Source organism: Nerophis ophidion, linkage group LG10 (genome assembly GCF_033978795.1).
Source record: "Nerophis ophidion isolate RoL-2023_Sa linkage group LG10, RoL_Noph_v1.0, whole genome shotgun sequence".
Taxonomy (NCBI): domain Eukaryota; kingdom Metazoa; phylum Chordata; class Actinopteri; order Syngnathiformes; family Syngnathidae; genus Nerophis; species Nerophis ophidion.
The window spans coordinates 63726742-63748173 of record NC_084620.1 but is presented as its reverse complement, the minus strand read 5'-3'; the positions used below and the strand labels follow the sequence as shown (position 1 = coordinate 63748173).

Below are 21432 nucleotides of genomic sequence, written 5' to 3'. Positions count from 1 at the left end.
AAAGTAACCTGGATCATCGGCATGGAAGGCATAGAAGGTGATAGATCTATCATTCAATCAATGTTTACTTATATAGCCCTAAATCACTAGTGTCTCAAAGGGCTGCACAAACCACAACACAAACCAGTACGACATCCTCGGTAGGCCCACATAAGGGCAAGGAAAACTAACACCCGGTGGGACGTCGGTGACGATGATGACTATGAAAACCTTGGAGAGGACGAAAGCAATGGATGTCGAGCGGGTCTAACATGATACTGTGAAAGTTCAATCCATAATGGATCCAACACAGCCGCGAGAGTCCAGTCCAAAGCGGATCCAACACAGCAGCGAGAGTCCCGTTCACAGCGGAGCCAGCAGGAAACCATCCCAAGCGGAGGCGGATCAGCAGCGCAGGGATGTCCCAAGCCGATGCACAGGCAAGCGGTCCATCCTGGGTCCCGACTCTGGACGAGCGGTCCATCCTGCGTACCGACTCTGGACAGTCAGTACGTCATCCATGGCCACCGGATCGGACCGGACCCCCTCCACAAGGTAGAGTGGGACATAAGAGAAAAAGAAAAGAAACGGCAGATCAACTGGTCTAAAAAGGGAGTCTATTTAAAGGCTAGAGATGGTGTGAAGGAGGTGATGTTGCCAGGACGAACAACAGAAACAGACAGGCTTAAATAGCCGTGACATGATATGTGAAAACAGGTGTGTGAGTGCAAAACGTGATTCAGGTGAAAACCAATCATGGCAACAAAACAAACCAGGAAGTGGAAAAACAGGAACTGAGTGTCCAAAAAACTAATCATAATCACACATACATGACACTTAAAATGTGAGTTCAACACTGATGAACGTACAATAGTTGTCAGTATCGCATCGATATCACAGTATCGTTCACACAAAAGAGTTCAAAGGCGGACATCAACACATAACTGCACTCCTATTTCATACTGTACACGTATCTTACTGATAACAGTATTAGACAGATATGAATAAAAAACTGATAACAATCCCCAAATTGCCCCTTTTATATCAAGTTGGTATCAGACCTCTTGCCAGTATCAGAGAGATATCAATGTCCCTTGTCTTGCGCCTGTGTAGGACACATTTTGGTGTTGGACCGTGGTTATTAAGTCATCCAAATGGATGAAATAACTTTATCATGATGTCCTTCAACCTCCTGACATCCGGCCTGATATCCACGAGTGCAGATGGATCGGAGCGCTTGATTGAATGCGATACGACACCATCTGCCACTTTATGATAATTCATTAATTTCCCATGGGGGCTTGAAACTCGGCGGAGACAAAAAAAAAAAGCAGCAGAGTGGGGATCATGTCGAAGTATTTTGGCCTCCAAACATGAATAGAACACATGAACATTCAAAATGTTGTTTAAGTTATTCAAAATGACTACTTTTTTAATAATGTCATCCTGGTTATAAATAATAACCCATTAGTTACACGCTAATAACAAAACTATAAACGTTAACATTAAAAACTATAATAGACAAAAATATTTTGAAGCACAAATGTAGCACAAACTTTTGGGTCAAGTTTGGGGAAGTTTTGACAAGGTGTGTGTGGGGGAATGCTGGTTATGAATAATAACACATTCATCATACGGTAATAACATTAAACTATAAACTGTTAACATTAAAACTATAATCCCCAAAAAATATTTTGAAGCACAAATGTAGCACAGACTTTTGGGACAAGTTTGGGGAAATTTTGACAAGGTGTGTTTGGGGGAATGCTGGTTATGAATAATAACACATTCATCATACGGTAATAACATTAAATTATAAACTGTTAACATTAAAACTATAATCGAAAAAAAAAATTTTGAAGCACAAATGTAGCACAAACTTTTGGGACAAGTTTGGCGAAGTTTTGACAAGGTGTGTGTGGGTGATGCTGGTTATGAATAACACATTTATCATACGGTAATAATATTAAATTATAAATTGTTAACATTAAAACTATAATCGAAAAAAACTATTTTGAAGCACAAATGAGGCACAAACTTTTGGGACAAGTTTGGGGAATTTTTGACAAGGTGTGTTTGGGGGAATGCTGGTTATGAATAATAACACATTCATCATACGGTAATAACATTAAACTATAAACTGTTAACATAGAAACTATAAGAGACAAACATTTTTTGCATCACAAATGTAGCACAAACTTTTGGGACAAGTTTGGGGAAATTTTGACAAGGTGTGTTTGGGGGAATGCTGGTTGTGAATAATAACACATTCATCATACGGTAATAACATTAAACTATAAACTGTTAACATAGAAACTATAAGAGACAAACATTTTTTGAATCACAAATGTAGCACAAACTTTTGGGTCAAGTTTGGGGAAATTTTGACAAGGTGTGTGTGTGGGGGGGGTGTTGGTTATGAATAATAACACATTCATTACATGTTAATAACATTAAACTATAAACTGTTAACATTAAAACTATAATAGAAAAAATATATTTTGAAGCTAAATGAGGTACAAACTTTTGGGACAAGTTTGGAGAATTTTTGACAAGGTGTGTTTGGGTGAATGCTGGTTATGAATAATAACACATTCATTATACGGTAATAACATTAAACTATAAACTGTTAACATAGAAACTATAAGAGACAAACATTTTTTGCATCACAAATGTAGCACAAACGTTCGGGTCAAGTTTGGGGAAAATTTGACCAGGTGTGTGTGGGGGGGGGGGATGTTGGTTATGAATAATAACACATTCATTACATGTTAATAACATCAAACTATAAACTGTTAACATTAAAACTATAATAGAAAAAAATATATTTTGAAGCACGAATGAGGCACAAACTTTTGGGACAAGTTTGGGGAATTTTTGACAAGGTGTGTTTGGGTGAATGCTGGTTATGAATAATAACACATTCATTATACGGCAATAACATTAAACTATAAACTGTTAACATAGAAACTATAAGAGACAAACATTTTTTGCATCACAAATGTAGCACAAACTTTTGGGTCAAGTTTGGGGAAAATTTGACAAGGTGTGTGGGGGGGGGGGGGTGTTGGTTATGAATAATAACACATTCATTACATGGTAATAACATTAAGGTTAACATAGAAACTATTATAGACAAAAATATTTTGATGCACAAATGTAGCAGAAATTTTTGGGTCAAGTTTGGGGAAAATTTGACAAGGTGTGTGGGTGGGGGTGTTGGTTATGAATAATAACACATTCATTACATGGTAATAACATTACACTATAAACTGTTAACATAAAAACTGTAACAGACAAAAAATATTTTGAAGCACAAATGTAGCACAAACTTTTGGGTCAAGTTTCTGCAAATTTTGACAAAGTGTGTGTGTGGGAGGGGAGATGCTGGTCATGAATAATAACACATTCATTACACGTTAATAACATTAAACAATAAACTGTTAACATAAAAACTATAATAGACAACGATATTTTGAAGCACAAATGTAGCACAAACTTTTGGGTCAAGTTTGGGGAAAATTTGACAAGGTGTGTGGGGGGGGGGTGTTGGTTATGAATAATAACACATTCATTACATGGTAATAACATTAAGGTTAACATAGAAACTATTATAGACAAAAATATTTTGATGCACAAATGTAGCAGAAATTTTTGGGTCAAGTTTGGGGAAATTTTGACAAGGTGTGTGGGTGGGGGTGTTGGTTATGAATAATAACACATTCATTACATGGTAATAACATTACACTATAAACTGTTAACATAAAAACTGTAACAGACAAAAAATATTTTGAAGCACAAATGTAGCACAAACTTTTGGGTCAAGTTTCTGCAAATTTTGACAAAGTGTGTGTGTGGGAGGGGAGATGCTGGTCATGAATAATAACACATTCATTACACGTTAATAACATTAAACAATAAACTGTTAACATAAAAACTATAATAGACAACGATATTTTGAAGCACAAATGTAGCACAAACTTTTGGGTCAAGTTTGGGGAAAATTTGACAAGGTGTGTGTTGAGGGGGTGTTGGTTATGAATAAAAACATTCATTACACGCTAATAACATTAAACTATAAACTGTTAATATAAAAACTATAATAGGCAACAATATTTTGAAGCACAAATGTAGCACAAACTTTTGGGTCACGTTTGGGGAAATTTTGACAAGGTGTGTGGGGGGGTGTTGGTTATGAATAATAACACATTCATTATACGGTAATAACATTAAACTATAAACTGTTAACATACAAAACGATAATAGACAAACATATTTTGAAGCACAAATGTAGCACAAACTTTTGGGTCAAGTTTGGGGAAGTTTTGACAAGGTGTGTGTGGGGGATGCTGGTTATGAATAATAACACATTCATTACACGTTAATAACATTAAACTATAAACCAGGGCGTCAACAACGTGGTGCCCTCGGACCAGATGAGTCGCCCGCTGGCCTGTTCTAAAAATAGCTCAAATAGTGGCTGTGGAGAGGCGGAGCCGACGGTCCGACAGAGAGATGGCGGCGAGGAGGCGGGGATGGCGAGCGAGCGGCGAGGCGTGCCGGGAGCGACGCCACAAACAAGATTAGGTGTGTGGATCGCGTACTTGTACACGATTAAGGTAACTCTTCTCGCTGTACAAAAGGGGAGAAGGAGGAGAGAACGGGGCTGGTGATGGTGCGGAGCAAGAAAAAATACATACAAAACTATTAACGACAGAGAAAAGCAGACGGCGGAGCGAGCAGCAGAGGAAGACGAAAATTGCAGCGGACTGCAGACAAGCTTGTGTGGGAAAATAAAGCAAGTCAAACCTGCTCGAAGTCATGTCCTTCCTTGGTGGTCCATGGAACCCTCAAGACGGCGGTGTGAGTCCGTCACAGCAGCACTTACCAGTGAGCTGCCTCTATTTTTTTAAATTGTATTTATTTACTAGCAAGCTGGTCTCGCTTTGCTGGACATTTTTAATTCTAAGAGAGACAAAACTCAAATAGAATTTGAAAATCCAAGAAAATATTTTAAAGACTTGGTCTTCACTTGTTTAAATAAATTCATTTATTTTTTTTTACTTTGCTTCTTATAAATTTCAGAGACAATTTTAGAGAAAAAAATACAACCTTAAAAATGATTTTAGGATTTTTAAACACATACCTTGTTACCTTTAAAATTCCTTCCTCTTCTTTCCTGACAATTTAAATCAATGTTCAAGTAAATGTATTTTTTTATTGTAAAGAATAATAAATGTTTTAAAATTCTTCATTTTAGATTCTGTTTTTTCGACGATGAATATTTGTGAAATATTTACAAATTCAAACTTAATATTATTAAAATTCAAAAAAAATATTCTGGAAAATCCAGAAAATCTGTAGAATCAAATTTAAATATTATTTCAAAGTCTTTTGAATCTAGAAGAAATAATGATTCATCTCTGTTAGAAATATAGCTTGGTCCAATTTTTTTATATATTCTAACAAAGTGCAGATTGGATTTTAACCTATTTAAAACATGTCATCAAAAATATATATTTATTCTGAGAAATCATTAAGATGATCAGTGTTTCCACAAAGATAAATATAATTAATTATTAATAATAACATAGAGTTAAAGGTAAATTGAGCAACTTGGCCATTTCTGGCAATTTATTTGAGTGTGTATCAAACTGGTAGCCCTTCGCATTAATCAGTACCCAAGAAGTAGCTCTTGGTTTCAAAAAGGTTGGTGACCCCTGCTAGAAACTGTTAACATAAAAACTTTAATAGACACAAATATTTTGAAGCACAAATGTCGCACAAACTTTTGGGTCAAGTTTGGGGAAAATTTGACAAGGTGTGTGTGGGGGGGGGGCGGGGGGGGGAATGCTGCTTATGAATAATAACACATTCATTAAATGTTAATAACATTAAACTATAAACTGTTAACATAAAAACTGTAATAGACAAAAAATATTTTGAAGCACAAATGTAGAACAAACTTTTGGGCCAAGTTTGCGGGGGGATGTTGGTTATGAATAATAACACATTAATTACTTGGTAATAACATTAAACCATAAACTGTTAACCGAGAAACTATAAGAGACAAAAAATATTTTGAAGCACAAATGTAGCACAAACTTTTGGGACAAGTTTGGGGAAATTTTGACAAGGTGTGTTTGGGGGAATGCTGGTTATGAATAATAACACATTCATCATACGGTAATAACATTAAACTATAAACTGTTAACATAGAAACTATAAGAGACAAAAAATATTTTGAAGCACAAATGTAGCACAAACTTTTGGGACAAGTTTGGGGAAATTTTGACAAGGTGTGTTTGGGGGAATGCTGGTTATAAATAACACATTCATTACACGGTAATAACATTAAACTATAAACTGTTAACATAGAATTATAAGAGACAAAAATATTTTGAATCACAAATGTAGCACAAACTTTTGGGTCAAGTTTGGGGAAAATTTGACAAGGTGTGTGTGGGGCGGGGATTTTGGTTATGAATAATAACACATTCATTACACAGTAATAATATTAAACTATAAACTGTTAACATAGAAACTATAATAGACAAAAATATTTTGAAGCACAAATGTAGCACAAACTTTCGGATGACGTTTGGGAACATTTTGACAAGGTGTGTTTGGTGGGGGATGTTGGTTATGAATAATAACACATTCATTACACACTAATAACAAAACTATAAACGTTAACATTAAAAACTATAATAGACAATGATATTTTGAAGCACAAATGTGGCAAAAACTGTTGGGTCAAGTTTGGGGAAATTTTGACGAGGTGTGTTTAGGGAAATGATGGTTATAAATAATAACACATTCATTACACGGTAATAACATTAAACTATAAACTGTTAACATAGGAACTATAATAGACAAAAATATTTTGAAGCACTAATGTAGCACAAACTTTTGGGTCAAGTTTGGGGAAAATTTGACATGGTGCATGTGTGTGGGGGGGATGTTGGTTATGAATGATAACACACTCATTACACGGTAATAACATTAAAGTTAACATAGAAACTATAATAGACAAAAATATTTTTGAAACACAAATGTAGCACAAACTTTTAGGTTAAGATTTGGGAAATTTTGACCAGGTGTGTGTGTGGCGGGAATTTTGGTTATGAATAATAACACATTCATTACACAGTAATAACATTAAACTATAAACTGTTAACATAGGAACTATAATAGACAAAAATATTTTGAAGCACAAATGTAGCACAAACTTTTGGGTCAAGTTTGGGGAAATGTTGACAAAGCACCAACATGATTCAGTTTAAGAGACTGTTCAAACTACAAGTGTTCACAAAGTACACAGAACAAGAATTACGATGAACATCTTCAACCTTTTCTTTCCTTTCTATTGAGACAAAGATTATTTGTGTATTTAACATTTGTTTGCTTACTAAGTATATTATTTATTTATTCACTGTTCTGTTACAGAGAACAAGGAAATTGGATAAAATTGCTAAGATATGAAAAGGGGCCGGATTAAATAAACTCTGCTTCTTCCTACTCATTTTCGGAGTTAAATTTTAAGCAAAAATGTAGCACAAACTTTTGAGTCAAGTTTGGGTGCATATAAGTAATAACAATAAAAATACAAAAAGGTAATTACAGGGGGATTTGAGGGTTCTGTTCTAAAACATTAATAACAAAAAACATAATAGTTCGAAAAAAATGCAGCACAAACTAATGGGACAAGTTTGGGGAGATTTTGACATGTTTGGGGTGGGGATGGTTATGAATAATAACACAGTAATTACACGTCAATAACAGACAGCTATAAAACGTTAGCATAAAAACTACCGTATTTCCTTGAATTGCCGCAGGGCTTATAGAATGCGCCTGCCTTGAATTACTGCCGGGTCAAACTCGCTTTGCAAAATAATTAGCGCAGGCTTTTAGTATTACCGCCTGGTCAAACTCGTGACAAACATTTTTCAAAATGGAGGAGGCTGATTTCAATACCGGTAATTTGAAATCGCATAAAGGGAAGAAAATTAAGAGCTATTCAGTAGGATTTAAAGTCCAAGCTTAAATCACACAAAATTTTTTACTGCATACCTTTGGTAAGTGCCAGAGTGAGAAGAGGTTTTAAAATAATTAGCGCATGCTTACTTTTACCGCATGCCTTTGGTAAGCGCATGAGTGAGAAGAGGTTTTAAATTAATCAGCGCCCCGGCGGCAATTCAAGTAAATACGGTATTAGACAAAACCATTTGCAGGACAAACGTTGCTGTTTAATATAGTTTTTATATTATAACATTTTATAGTATAATGTTATTAACGTGTAATTATTCCCGCCTTGTCAAAATCTCCCCTAAAAGTGCCCCAATTTGTTTGTGCTGCAAATTTTATTTTGCTTAACTATTCCAGTTATTATGTTGTTAACTTTGTATAGTTTTGTGTGTTAAAAAAATATATAAAACCTTTAATATTTTTCGGACTATAAGTCGCAGTTTTTTTTCATAGTTTGGCCGGAGGTGCGACTTATACTCAGGGGCGACTTATGTGTGAAATTATTAACACGTTACCGTAAAATATCAAATAATATTATTAAGATCATTCACGTAAGAGACTAGACGTATAAGATTTCATGGGATTTAGCGATTAGGAGTGACAGATTGTTTGGTAAACGTATAGCATGTTCTATATACTTTTTGCAACTTAATGCCCAAAAAACGGAAATGCTGATTATCGGTCCTGCTAGACACCGACCTCTATTTAATAATACAACTTTAACATTTGACAACCAAATAATAAAACAAGGTGACTCTGTAAAAAATCTGGGTATTATCTTCGACCCAACTCTCTCCTTTGAGTCACACATTAAAAGCGTTACTAAAACGGCCTTCTTTCATCTCCGTAATATCGCTAAAATTCGCTCCATTTTGTCCACTAAAGACGCCGAGATCATTATCCATGCGTTTGTTACGTCTCGCCTCGATTACTGTAACGTATTATTTTCGGGTCTCCCCATGTCTAGCATTAAAAGATTACAGTTGGTACAAAATGCGGCTGCTAGACTTTTGACAAGAACAAGAAAGTTTGATCACATTACGCCTGTACTGGCTCACCTGCACTGGCTTCCTGTGCACTTAAGATGTGACTTTAAGGTTTTACTACTTACGTATAAAATACTACACGGTCTAGCTCCATCCTATCTTGCCGATGGTATTGCACCATTTGTCCCGGCAAAAAATCTGCGTTCAAAAGACTCCGGCTTATTAGTGATTCCTAGAGCCCAAAAAAAGTCTGCGGGCTATAGAGCGTTTTCCGTTCGGGCTCCAGTACTCTGGAATGCCCTCCCGGTAACAGTTCGAGATGCTACCTCAGTAGAAGCATTTAAGTCTCACCTTAAAACTCATCTGTATACTCTAGCCTTTAAATAGACTCCCTTTTTAGACCAGTTGATCTGCCGCTTCTTTTCTTTCTCCTATGTCCCCCCCTTCCTTGTGGAGGGGGTCCGGTCCGATGACCATGGATGAAGTACTGGCTGTCCAGAGTCGAGACCCAGGATAGACCGCTCGTCGGGACCCAGGATGGACCGCTCGCCTGTATCGGTTGGGGACATCTCTACGCTGCTGATCCGCCTCCGCTTGAGATGGTTTCCTGTGGACGGGACTCTCGCTGCTGTCTTGGATCCGCTTGAACTGAACTCTCGCTGCTGTGTTGGAGCCACTATGGATTGAACTTTCACAGTATCATGTTAGACCCGCTCGACATCCATTGCTTTCGGTCCCCTAGAGGGGGGGGGGGGGGGTTGCCCACATCTGAGGTCCTCTCCAAGGTTTCTCATAGTCAGCATTGTCACTGGCGTCCCACTGGATGTGAATTCTCCCTGCCCACTGGGTGTGAGTTTTCCTTGCCCTTTTGTGGGTTCTTCCGAGGATGTTGTAGTCGTAATGATTTGTGCAGTCCTTTGAGACATTTGTGATTTGGGGCTATATAAATAAACATTGATTGATTGATTGATATGTTATAGTTATTTGAATGACTCTTACCATAATATGTTAGGTTAACATAGCAGGCACCTTCTCAGTTGGTTATTTATGCCTCATATAACGTACACTTATTCAGCCTGTTCACTATTCTTTATTTATTTTAAATTGCCTTTCAAATGTCTATTCTTGTTGGGTTTTATCAAATACATTTCCCCAAAAAATGCGACTTGTAGTCCAGTGCGACTTATATGTGTTTTTTCCTACTTTATTATGCATTTTCGGCAGGTGCGACTTATACTCTGAAAAATACGTTAGTTACACAAAACATTTTTGCAGCATAAACATAGCACAAACAATCGGGACACGTTTGAGAAGATTTTGACAAGGTTTGAGGTGGTGGGGCTGGTTATGACTATTAGTACTTTAATGACATGTTAATAACAAAATAAACTATAAAACATTAACATACTAAGTATAATAGTTAGATAATACAAAGACAGGGCAGTGTTATTTGAACATGTGCACTAATAAGGGAGTCCAACTTCACACAGGCAGACTTTATAATAATAATAAGAATGGATTAGATAATATATCGCGCTTTTCTATTATTTTTGGTACTTTTGAGTCGTTTACATTTCCGCGGAGTCAGCTGACACACCATGTGTTCTTGAAAAAGGCACTTAAGCGCTGCCATACGAATATTTATTGAAAAATCAATCGTCCAATACAGAAATAGTCATTTATGATATGGAATATAAGACAATCAGTATTCAGCCATGCGTTCGGATTAATCGCAAGGTCCCCCCCCAAAAAATGACGACCCCCTCCCCGGCAAAGAAAAGAAACACAATAGAAACACCGACACGAGATAATTCCTGGAAACAATACGTTTCTCTCAAGAAGGCATCGCACAATTTGCACAATAATCTGTGAGTTAAGGCCATTTTTTTTTTTGTACAGTTAAGTCGAGTCATATATAAATTCAAAACACACTTTTTTTCCCCCGTATATATATATATATATATATATATATAAAACAAAAACATGAACTGGTGCATCCTTTGTAAAACTGTACATGCAAACATAGTGCACATGTTTCAGAAGATATGACGAGCGCACAATATCATATTTGGATAGCTTTTCAGTAAACGAACGGTCCGTCACTGAACGTACAGGACGTGGTTCACTCCTTCAGTCAACTCACACTCGCACTTTGACACTCGCTCGCAAAGAAATGAGAGTCATTGCCGCAAGAATTTAGTCGAATTTGTTTTGGAAAACATATATTCAAAAAAGGTGTTATGAAGAGCTAGTAGGGCTGTGACTCTTTGGGCACCACATGATTCCATTCGGCTAAAGATTCCATTCAAAATTGATTCTCGATTCAAAATGAGTACTTTTTTTTAATAACATTGGGTGGAACGCCTCGGGAGAGGAGAGTCTGGGCTTCCCTGCTTAGGCTGCTGCCCCCGCGACCCGACCTCTGATAAGCGGAAGAAGATGGATGGAGTCTATGATTAGTTCTATGATTAACTCCATTCCTCCATAAAATAGATAAACATCTGTGATAAATATCTAGATTTCTTAAAGGCCTACTGAAACCCACTACTACCGACCACGCAGTCTGATAGTTTATATATCAATGATGAAATATTAACATTGCAACACATGCCAATACGGCCGCTTTAGTTTACTAAATTGCAATTTTAAATTTTGCGCAGAAGTATCATGCTAAAACGTCGCGGTATAATATGACGTCACGCATTGTAGAGGACATTTTGTTCCAGCACCGTTCACAGCTATAAGCCGTCTCTTTTCATCGCATAATTCCACAGTATTATGGACATCTGTGTCGCTGAATTTTTTGCAATTTGTTCAATGAATAATGGAGACGTCAAAGAAGAAAGCCGTAAGTGGGAAGCGGCGTATTGCGGCCGCCTTTAGCAACACAAACACAGCCGGTGTTTCATTGTTTACATTCCTGAAAGATGACGGTGAAGCTTTACTATGCAACAGAGCCGTCAAGCGCACACGGTTGGATTGGACCACACACACAAAGTACAGTGTATTATGCAGCGATCATTTCGAAATGTCGTGTTTTGAAGAGGGTCCCTTGCGAAGAGCAGAGATGGGCATCGCCACCACCTGTCGACTGGTGCTGGACAAAGGTGCGGGGACGACCTTCAGGTTGTACAGGTACGACTATATAATCTCACTAAAACTCTAGTAACACAATAAGCAGATAAGGGATTTTCCAGAATTATCCTAGTAAATTTGTCTAATGACATCTGTTTTTAAATTTTTTCTAGTCTTTCATTCTCACTTTCCTCATCCACAAATCATTTATTTTCGCTCAAATTAATGGGGAAATTGTTGCTTTCTCGGTCTGAATCGCTCTAGCTGCTGGTGGCCATGATCGTAAACAATGTTCAGATGTTAGGAGCTCCACAACCCGTGTCGTCACACGCATATCGTCTGCTACTTCCGGTACAGGCAAGGCTTTTTTATTAGCACCAAAAGTTGCGAACTTTATCATCGATGTTCTCTACTAAATCCTTTCAGCAAAAATATGGCAATATCGCGAAATGATCAAGTATCCAGAATTATCCTAGTAAATTTGTCTAATGACATCTGTTTTTAAATTTTTTCTAGTCTTTCATTCTCACTTTCCTCATCCACAAATCTTTTATTTTCGCTCAAATTAATGGGAAAATTGTTGCTTTCTCGGTCTGAATCGCTCTAGCTGCTGGTGGCCATGATTGTAAACAATGTTCAGATGTTAGGAGCTCCACAACCCGTGACGTCACACGCATATCGTCTGCTACTTCCGGTACAGGCAAGGCTTTTTTATTAGCACCAAAAGTTGCGAACTTTATCGTCGATGTTCTCTACTAAATCCTTTCAGCAAAAATATGGCAATATCGCGAAATGATCAAGTATGACACATAGAATGGACCTGCTATCCCCGTTTAAGTAAGAAAATCGCATTTCAGTAGGCCTTTAATGATACTTTAAATACTTAAAAAAATGCAGTTTATTTATTATCTTAGGGAATTGTCAGCCAGAGGTCGGCATTAAAAGACATTCGTAAGCGATGACGTACATTTTCAGGATAATCGGTGGATACTGAACGGCACAGCCCTATTTTTTAGTGCTACATTATAGTCACATGTTTTTGTATGATATCCTACTAAATTCTTGTCAAAGTACACCAGACCTGGCAGGAATGGATAAAGAAAAAGTTAAAACATGACGTGTTTGGCATCTGATTTTCCATTTGTGCCACTCAAGTCTCAATGTGACTCCCAGTTTATTTCGGCAAACTTGATTTATATGCATAACCGCATGTTGATTTGTGGTTTCCTGGCTATCCAATACCGCTGCTTAAATGCCTTGGTGAGAGCTTTCAAAATAAAATCATGAATAATAGATGCCTACTTGTATTGAGCGAGTTGTCAACAGGAGACTGGCGCAGGTTAAGTCTTAGGGAGAGGTGTCCAAACTCGAGGGCCATTTGCGACCCGCAACTAAGGTTTTAATGGTCCGCGGCACATTTTGAAAATATTATAAACAAATTAAAAGAAAAAGTTGCAATGTTGACCGTAATAACACAAAAGGGTCATTCAGGCGTTTTTTTTTTTTTAACAGGCATCCCTCAAAAAATAATTAATAAATCAAAATCAATCTTGATATGAATTATTGTCCTTTTCAAGGGGCCAATTATTTCACTTCAAATATTCCACTTTTAAATATTTTTGGGGAAAATATTGAATATTTTGTGTTTGCCATATAAAAAAGTTATTTTTTGAAAAAACGGGGCCAAAAATACCCCAAAACACATAAAAAAAAACAAAAACTTGGATAAATCGATGGAAATATTTGAAGTTGATCCATACACTTAAGTGTGGAAAGTAAAACAAAAAATTATTTTTGAAAACTTTTATGAGTGGGACCCTTTTGGATCCCCGAGATTTTTTGTGGGATTTTTAAAAAAATCTGTCATTGTTTCGAAAAATTAAAATTAATTAATATGAATGTTGTTCTAAATTATTAACCTAGGCTCCGATTACTTCACATCAAATATTCCACTATTAAATATTTTGAGGAAAGTTTTAAATATGTTATGTGTTTGCTTATAGAAAAAAAGTGTTCTTTGATAAAAGACGCATAAAACATACAAAAAACATTAAGAACTATTTAATTGATGGATAAATGTGAAGTTGACCTGTGTTTGCAATTTTATTTTTTAAGAAAAAAGGCCAAAAACAAACAAAAAACATGAAAAAAAAACCCTTTGTTAAATTGATGGAATAATGTGAAGTTTAACTAGAGACTTAAGTGTTGAAAAAAATAAAAATAAAAATAAGACTTATTTTGAACACATTTGTGAGTGGATCGCTTTGGTTCCCCGAGAATTTTACTGGGATTTTGTTTTAATTGTCATTGTGCAAAAATAATAATAATAATAAAATAAAATAAAAACATTTGGTAATGAATTGTTGACCTATTTAAGGCTCCAATTATTTTTAATCAAATATTTTGTGGGGAAAGTATTGCAAATGTTTCCCCCCAAAATATTTTTGTGAAAGAAAAGGTGTTTTGTGCGCCTTTTCTTTCACAAAACATGCATAAATAAAAAATAAAAAAAACGTGAAAATAATATAAACTTGTAATTAATGGAGAAATCTGAAATTGATGTAGAGACTTTAGTGTTGAAAGTTAAAAAAAAAAGAAAAAAAAGAATGAGTGTTTTTTTAACACTTTTTTTGAGTGGGACCCTTTTGGATCCTAAATCATTTGAGTTGGATTTTCTTTTTACTGTCATTCTTCCCAAAAAAAGAAAAAAAAAGAATACAAATCTAAATTATATCAGAGATTTAAGGTTTGAATTAAAAAAATCAAAATAATATGTGACTTATTTTCAAATGTGTTATGACTGAGAAACCCTGCCAAGTCCCTGGGACTAAACATAAGCATAGCCCTAAAGGTTACAATTATTCTTGATTTTTCAATACGCGGCCTTCAGTAGAAAACGTTTGGACACCCCTGCTCTAAGGTCTCCCCACCTGTCTCCACGCCTAAAAAAAAAAAAAACAGACATGTGCCTTGAGTTTTAATGAGCACTCTTGTTTTGACCTGCGGTCCTAATGATGTTGTCCAGCTATGCCTCGAACGCAGCGTGTGACTACAAGGCCGAAGACAAACACGTGCAGGCACTCCGCTACAGTAGAAAAGCATGCAAAGGTTCTTCATTCCACACAAAGTGCTACAAATGCTAGGTCAATAAAGCAGTCTTTAAAATCATTACTCTTCACAATAGTAAAGTGATCTTTCACATTAGGAGAGGGGACTTCAGTTCAAATCAATACTGCAAAATATATTATTTGTTTCTCATTCACATATCCTCAAAACCTTTTTTTTTTTTTTTTAAATGCAACATTTTGATAATCCACGTTTCACACACAGTCTTCGCTCAAAAATACACTAACTCTAATCCAAAAGCCACGAATGGACAAAATGTATATTTTCTTAGCATTTTTGACCACTGGGCTCTTTATACTCAAACAGCGTTTGAGAGTAGCTGCTGTCTGTTTCAAACATGATGTTAAGACCACTTTTTCACACACACACACACACACACACACACGTACACACAGACACACACCCCCGAGCAAGTGGGCATCACTGCCAAGGCCGAGAAGGGACAGAGACTGAGAGTCGCTGTGTTTCCATGATTCTGATTCTGATTCATTGTGGGAAAAGGGCCTTAAAAACACGATGTAAGATATACGTTAACAAATAAACGAGTGACAAAAAATTGTCATTTGGATTTAAGACTGTCCTTGAGTTTTTAGTACACGTTTTAAAAATAGTAACTATGCACATGGTAGATTTTTGGGAGGGGAATTATTCAACCCCCACACAATTTTGGATTTTTAGCAAGAAGGACATTTATTCCATATATTGTTTATAGTCATATCAAATAAAGATGCATTAAATAGACAAATGCAACTTGAATTACAACATTATATTTTGTAACATACCAAACAGTGTAATTTCTCTTACTATCTCATTGACAAAATTATTCAACCCCTTGAAGAACCGAATTTGAATAATGTCTTTTCAATCAGGTGTTGAAAACACCTGTAGATGTGATTAGAACCATAACGAGCAACAATTAAACTGATTGAAAAAGACTGTGACGCTCAGCTTCTTGTAGATGGTCAATGGTGTATTTGCAACATGGTGAAGTCCAGGGAGTGGTCAAAGAAGTCAAGAGAGGAAGTAATTTCTCTTCATAAGAAAGGATATGGATATAAGAAAATAGCAAAGACATTACACATTCCAAGAGACACAGTTGGGAGCATAATTCGCAAGTTTAAAGCTAAAGGGAAACAGTGGAAACACTACCTGGGCCTGGTAGGAAGAGGATGCTGTGTGTGTACAGTGGTGAAAAACCCCCGGGTAACAGCTGAGGAACTACAACAGGACATTGCAGAGGGGGGAACGCAGGTTTCGTCCCAGAGAATAAGGCGCACACTACGAGATGAAGGCCTCCATGCCAGGACTCCCAGGCGCACCCCACTTCTGACTACCAGGCACAAGAAAATAAACTCCAGTATGCCAAAAATCATCTGGACAAACCCCAAAGGTTTTGGGAAACTGTTCTATGGAGTGATGGGACAAAACTGGAACTCTTTGGGCCTATAAAATCAACGTTATGTCGGGAGGAGAAAAAATGAAGCTTACAAAGAGAAGAACACCTAGCCTACTGTTAAGCATGGTGGGGGGGTCAATCATGCTCTGGGGCTGTTTCTCTGCCTCAGGTACCGGGAATCTCCAGCGCGTTCAAGGCATTATGAATTCTATTTCCTAGCAGGATATATTAGCTGCAAATGTCATGAAGTCAGTGAGGAAGCTGAGGCTTGGGAGACGTTGGACCTTCCAACTGGACAACGATCCCAAGCATACCTCCAAATCAACTGCAGAGTGGTTGCAGAAGAAGGGCTGGAAGACTCTGGAGTGGCCTTCACAGTCGCCAGACCTAAATCCTATAGAAAACCTGTGGTGGGACTTGAAGAAGGCAGTTGCAGCACGCAAGCCCAAGAACATGAATGAACTGGAGGCCTTTGCCCAAGAGGAATGGGCTAAAATACGTGTAGATGGTTGCAAGAAGTTATGAATCACCTTTGAAGGATGTCATTACTGCCAAAGGGTGTTCTACTAAGTACTAAAGATGCATGTAACTAGGGGGTTGAATCATTTTGTCAATGAGATATTAAGAAAAATGTCCTTTTTTGGTATTTTGTAAAATACAGTGTTACAATTTAAGTTGAATTTGTTCTATTTGACACATATTTATTTGACATGATTATAAACAAAATACGGAATGAATGTCCGACTTGTGTTGGGGTTAAATAATTTTGATCACAACAGTAAATACACACACAGACACACGTTTTTATAATATCCGAAAAGTTCAGTGACCATGTCTTTTAACATTTTGTGTTGGTTGGAATATTTTTTTTTCACCATGACTAGGGAAGGTTGTTTGCTTTGGGCCATATGAATACATGCTGCCGTTTCAGTTCATAATACAAGGTCATTGACCAGGAAAAACTCATGTTTTCCACTAGATGTTGACATGTAAAGATTCATAAAAAACCTAAAACTTTTAAGATCATTGCACTCCCCCTGCAGGCAAGATTTCTTACTAAACTCATGACGTCTTGCCGGCCAATTTGAAAATATCAGCAGCACACAGTTTGGTCACTGTTGCTCTAGGTCATATATTAATAAATTGTATTTTAAAGTTAATTGTGGAAAAGTGCAGACTTAATTAATTTAAGAGATTTTGTAGTGTTTAGAAGGCAAAAACAACACAAACAATAGGTTGACTGCAAAAAAAGCTGTCAAATAATAAGATAAGACTGGATTTTAGGAATAAAATACTAAAAACTAGTGAAATGCACTGGCTGCATAGATGGATCATTTTACCTGATAGGACATCCTAAATGGAGATTTGTATAATTATCTAGAAATTAGTAGGACTTTGAGGATGTACTAAGGTATTTTATTCTGAAAACAAGTGTTTTAAGTAATTGTTAAATTAAACAACTTCGAGACGTTGCAGAATATTTAAACACAATTTTCTCCGTGGGGGAAAACCAAAATATGTTATCTGTATAGTTATTTTCTTGATTGACAGTTTGATCTTGACATATTTATTTTATTAATGCTAAATTTAGGATTTGCCGATGATTAATAATAAGTAAATACGGTAGCTCTTAAAACTAGGGAAATTCCCGGAAATAAAATGTTAAATCATGGCAAGTGGCAAATAATTTGCAGTGTATACTTGAAAGATTATGTCCCTAATGTAAAACACAAGTTTTTATCATAAAATATTTGTAATTTGAATTCAAAATTGCTGTTTTTTTGTTTGTACAAACACAATTTTTTAATTTTATGGACATATCAACACAATAATATATATATTTTTTCTTTGTAGACCTACTAGTGTAAAAAATAGATGCATTTTTTGTACTAACTCAAAGATTTTCAGTCGTGTTTTCAAGGAATATTACAGAGCAGGATGTGTGCAATATACTACGTATCATTCACTAATTAATTTAAGGGAACAGGAATTAAAAATACAATTTAAAACCACAATTAAAAAAAACAACTTTTTAGAAAGTTAAGGTTTTTTTTGGGCAAAGTGGCAAATAATTTGCAGTGTAATCAAAAACATTTTTTTTTATCTTTTGAACATATCACCAAAATTATATATATATACATATATATATATATACATATATACGTATAGGTGATAATTAAATGATAAATGGGTTGTACTTGTATAGCGCTTTTCTACCTTCAAGGTACTCAAAGCGCTTTGACACTACTTCCACATTTACCCATTCACACACACATTCACACACTGATGGAGGGAGCTGCCATGCAAGGCGCTAACCAGCACCCATCAGGAGCAAGGGTGAAGTGTCTTGCTCAGGACACAACGGACGTGACGAGGTTGGTTCTAGGTGGGATTTGAACCAGTGACCCTTGGGTTGCGCTCGGCCACTCTTCCACTGCGCCACGCCGTCCCTAATTAATTTTTCCCCCAAAAATTTTTGTCCTCCATGTTTATTTGTTCTAAAGATGGATGCATTATTGTGTTGACTGAAGATGTTCTGTCGTGTTCTGTTGTGACTGATATATACTGCATATCAGTAACAAATTAATTTAACCATTCAAGGCCCGTGGTTTTAAATATATAATTTAAAACCACAATCAAAAATAAAATACTTAGCAAAAACTTAGCGGTTTGTAGAATGTTTTTAATTTTTTTTTTAAGAAAATACCTTTTAACAGTACAAAATAAATATAATGTAATGAAATTAGCATTCACAACTAGTAGCGATGTTAATTTGCAGTATGTTGACCTTAATATGTGGTTAAGAATTTTTTGTTTGGTAATTTAAATTAAAAATTAACCAGTGAAGGTGACACATTTGAGGCAAAAAGATTTTTTAAGAGTACATCAATATTATTAAGTATACAATATTTAAAAAATATGTTTTTGTTGTGCTTTTTTGGAATGTTTTTTTTTTTTGGAACGTTCATACCGAATACAGAATAATAATACTATATTAACGATAAACAAAAGTATTGGACTTGTAATAAATGAACACATATATATTTAAAAAAAGTACATTTTATATGATTGTTGTATGCCCAATTTATGCACGTAAGTTATAGGTATTTTGTTTGAAAGGCAAAATAAAGGCTGCATGTGTAGCGTACTGTATATTGGTTACTAATAGTAAAAATGAGAATGGATGGAAACACAGCAGAGAGAAAAGTTTTTGTTTTTAGAAGGAAGACTGACAGACCGAGAGACAACACACACACACACTCTCATACACACTCCACCCACCTCAGACAGACGTAGGTTTGGAAGAGGTAGTGCAGGGCCGCTATATTCATGCACGTGCTCCAGGCTACACTCATGCAAAAAAGTTGATAAACACCAGGGATACGGTCGAGTACGGCACGGCACGGTACGGACTGGCTACCGGGACCTGCACTGCTGCTGCCTGACGCACGTCAGGGGTAAAAAACAACTAAACGAGAAAGAGAGAGAGAGAACGTCACAAGCTTGAAGTATAAAAGTATGAACATTAAAAATCCTTACTGTAAACAGTGAGACAGAATTATGTATATTATTATATACAGAGTTATTTTTCATTCCTTAGTGTTGTCTGGGGACATTCTTTTTGGAAAGCAAAAAAACAAAACCTGCTCCTTTGTTTTTCCTGCGACGCCACCTGGCTAAAAGTTGAGAAAATCAAAAAATTCCAGACGTTGGGAGGAATGCTCGACAGCGGAAGTAAACAGATTAGGGTTTTCCCTTCCAGGCCCTGGCATGCGGCTGCTCCAAAACATGAGAACGACCACCGGGGTCCACGACAGGTAAGGCATGAAGAGTGGCTTCCTGTGCGACTCGGACACTAACTTCCCCCTCCGCTTCAGATTTGCGTTTGGAGAGGCTGTCCTGGAGGCGTGTAGGGAGGCGGGGCGGGCGCGGGCTTGATCCCGCGGGTCCTCATGTACGACAGGAACTGGTCGGGGATCTCGGCCAGGACGTCTTTGGCTAGTCGGGCCATGCTCAGGATGTGGTTGCCCGTCCTGTCGATGTAGTCTCGGAATGGGACGAACTGAAAGGAAAGTAAAAGGAAATTGGAAAAACCATGACGGCAAGCGAAAAATATTATGGAAAAACTCCTGAAAAACTACAATCCTGCCCCCTAGTGGCTGTAAGTAGCGTATAATTTACATTTTTGAGTTGAGTTTGAGTTTTTTTGGAACATGCATGCATACATGATAGATCAAAATGTCCAGTTTCTCTATGCAACATGTTCGAAAAGGAGTAGGAAGAAGCAGAGCTTATTTAATCTTACCCACCTACTCAGTGGCCTAGTGGTTATAGTGTCCCCCCTTAGATCGGTAGGTTGGGAGTTCAAACCCCGGCCGAGTCATACCAAAGACTATAAAAACAATTGCACCCATTGCCTCCCTAATTGGCACTCTGCATCAATTGTTGGAATTTAGGGTTAAATCACCATAAATGACACCCGGGCGCGGCACCGCTGCTGCCCACTGCTCCCCTCGCTTCCTAGGGGGTGATCAAGGGGATGGGTCAAATGCAGGAAACAAATTTCACCACACCTAGTGTGTGTGTGACAATCATTGGTACTTTAACTTTAACTCTCCGCTCATGTCTACGGTAAGAGCCGGATGTAAACAAGGAAACACCTTTACATAGCAGTTGCTAAAACCTTTGTTCACTTCCTGTTCTCAATGTATTCACAAAATACTCCATAACTAATAACATTGAAAATAACTAAAATAAATAATAATTAGTGAAAAAACGTATATTTCATATGGTGAGATAAATAAGATTATCTAGAAAATCAATGGATGGATAAAATAAAGT

The 21432-nt window shown here is 36.7% G+C and overlaps 1 protein-coding gene across 1 annotated transcript in view; it reads right to left on the bottom strand.

Moving 5' to 3' along the window:
• Positions 1–10319: 10319 nt before the first annotated feature.
• Positions 10320–21432, bottom strand: part of LOC133561175 (copine-8) — a 236251-nt gene continuing 225138 nt past the window's right edge. Inside the window, exon 20 of the mRNA XM_061914452.1 lies at positions 10320–20653. Within this exon, the coding sequence (XP_061770436.1) occupies positions 20465–20653 (189 nt within the window). The 3' untranslated portion in view covers positions 10320–20464. The remainder of the gene's footprint in view (positions 20654–21432) is intronic.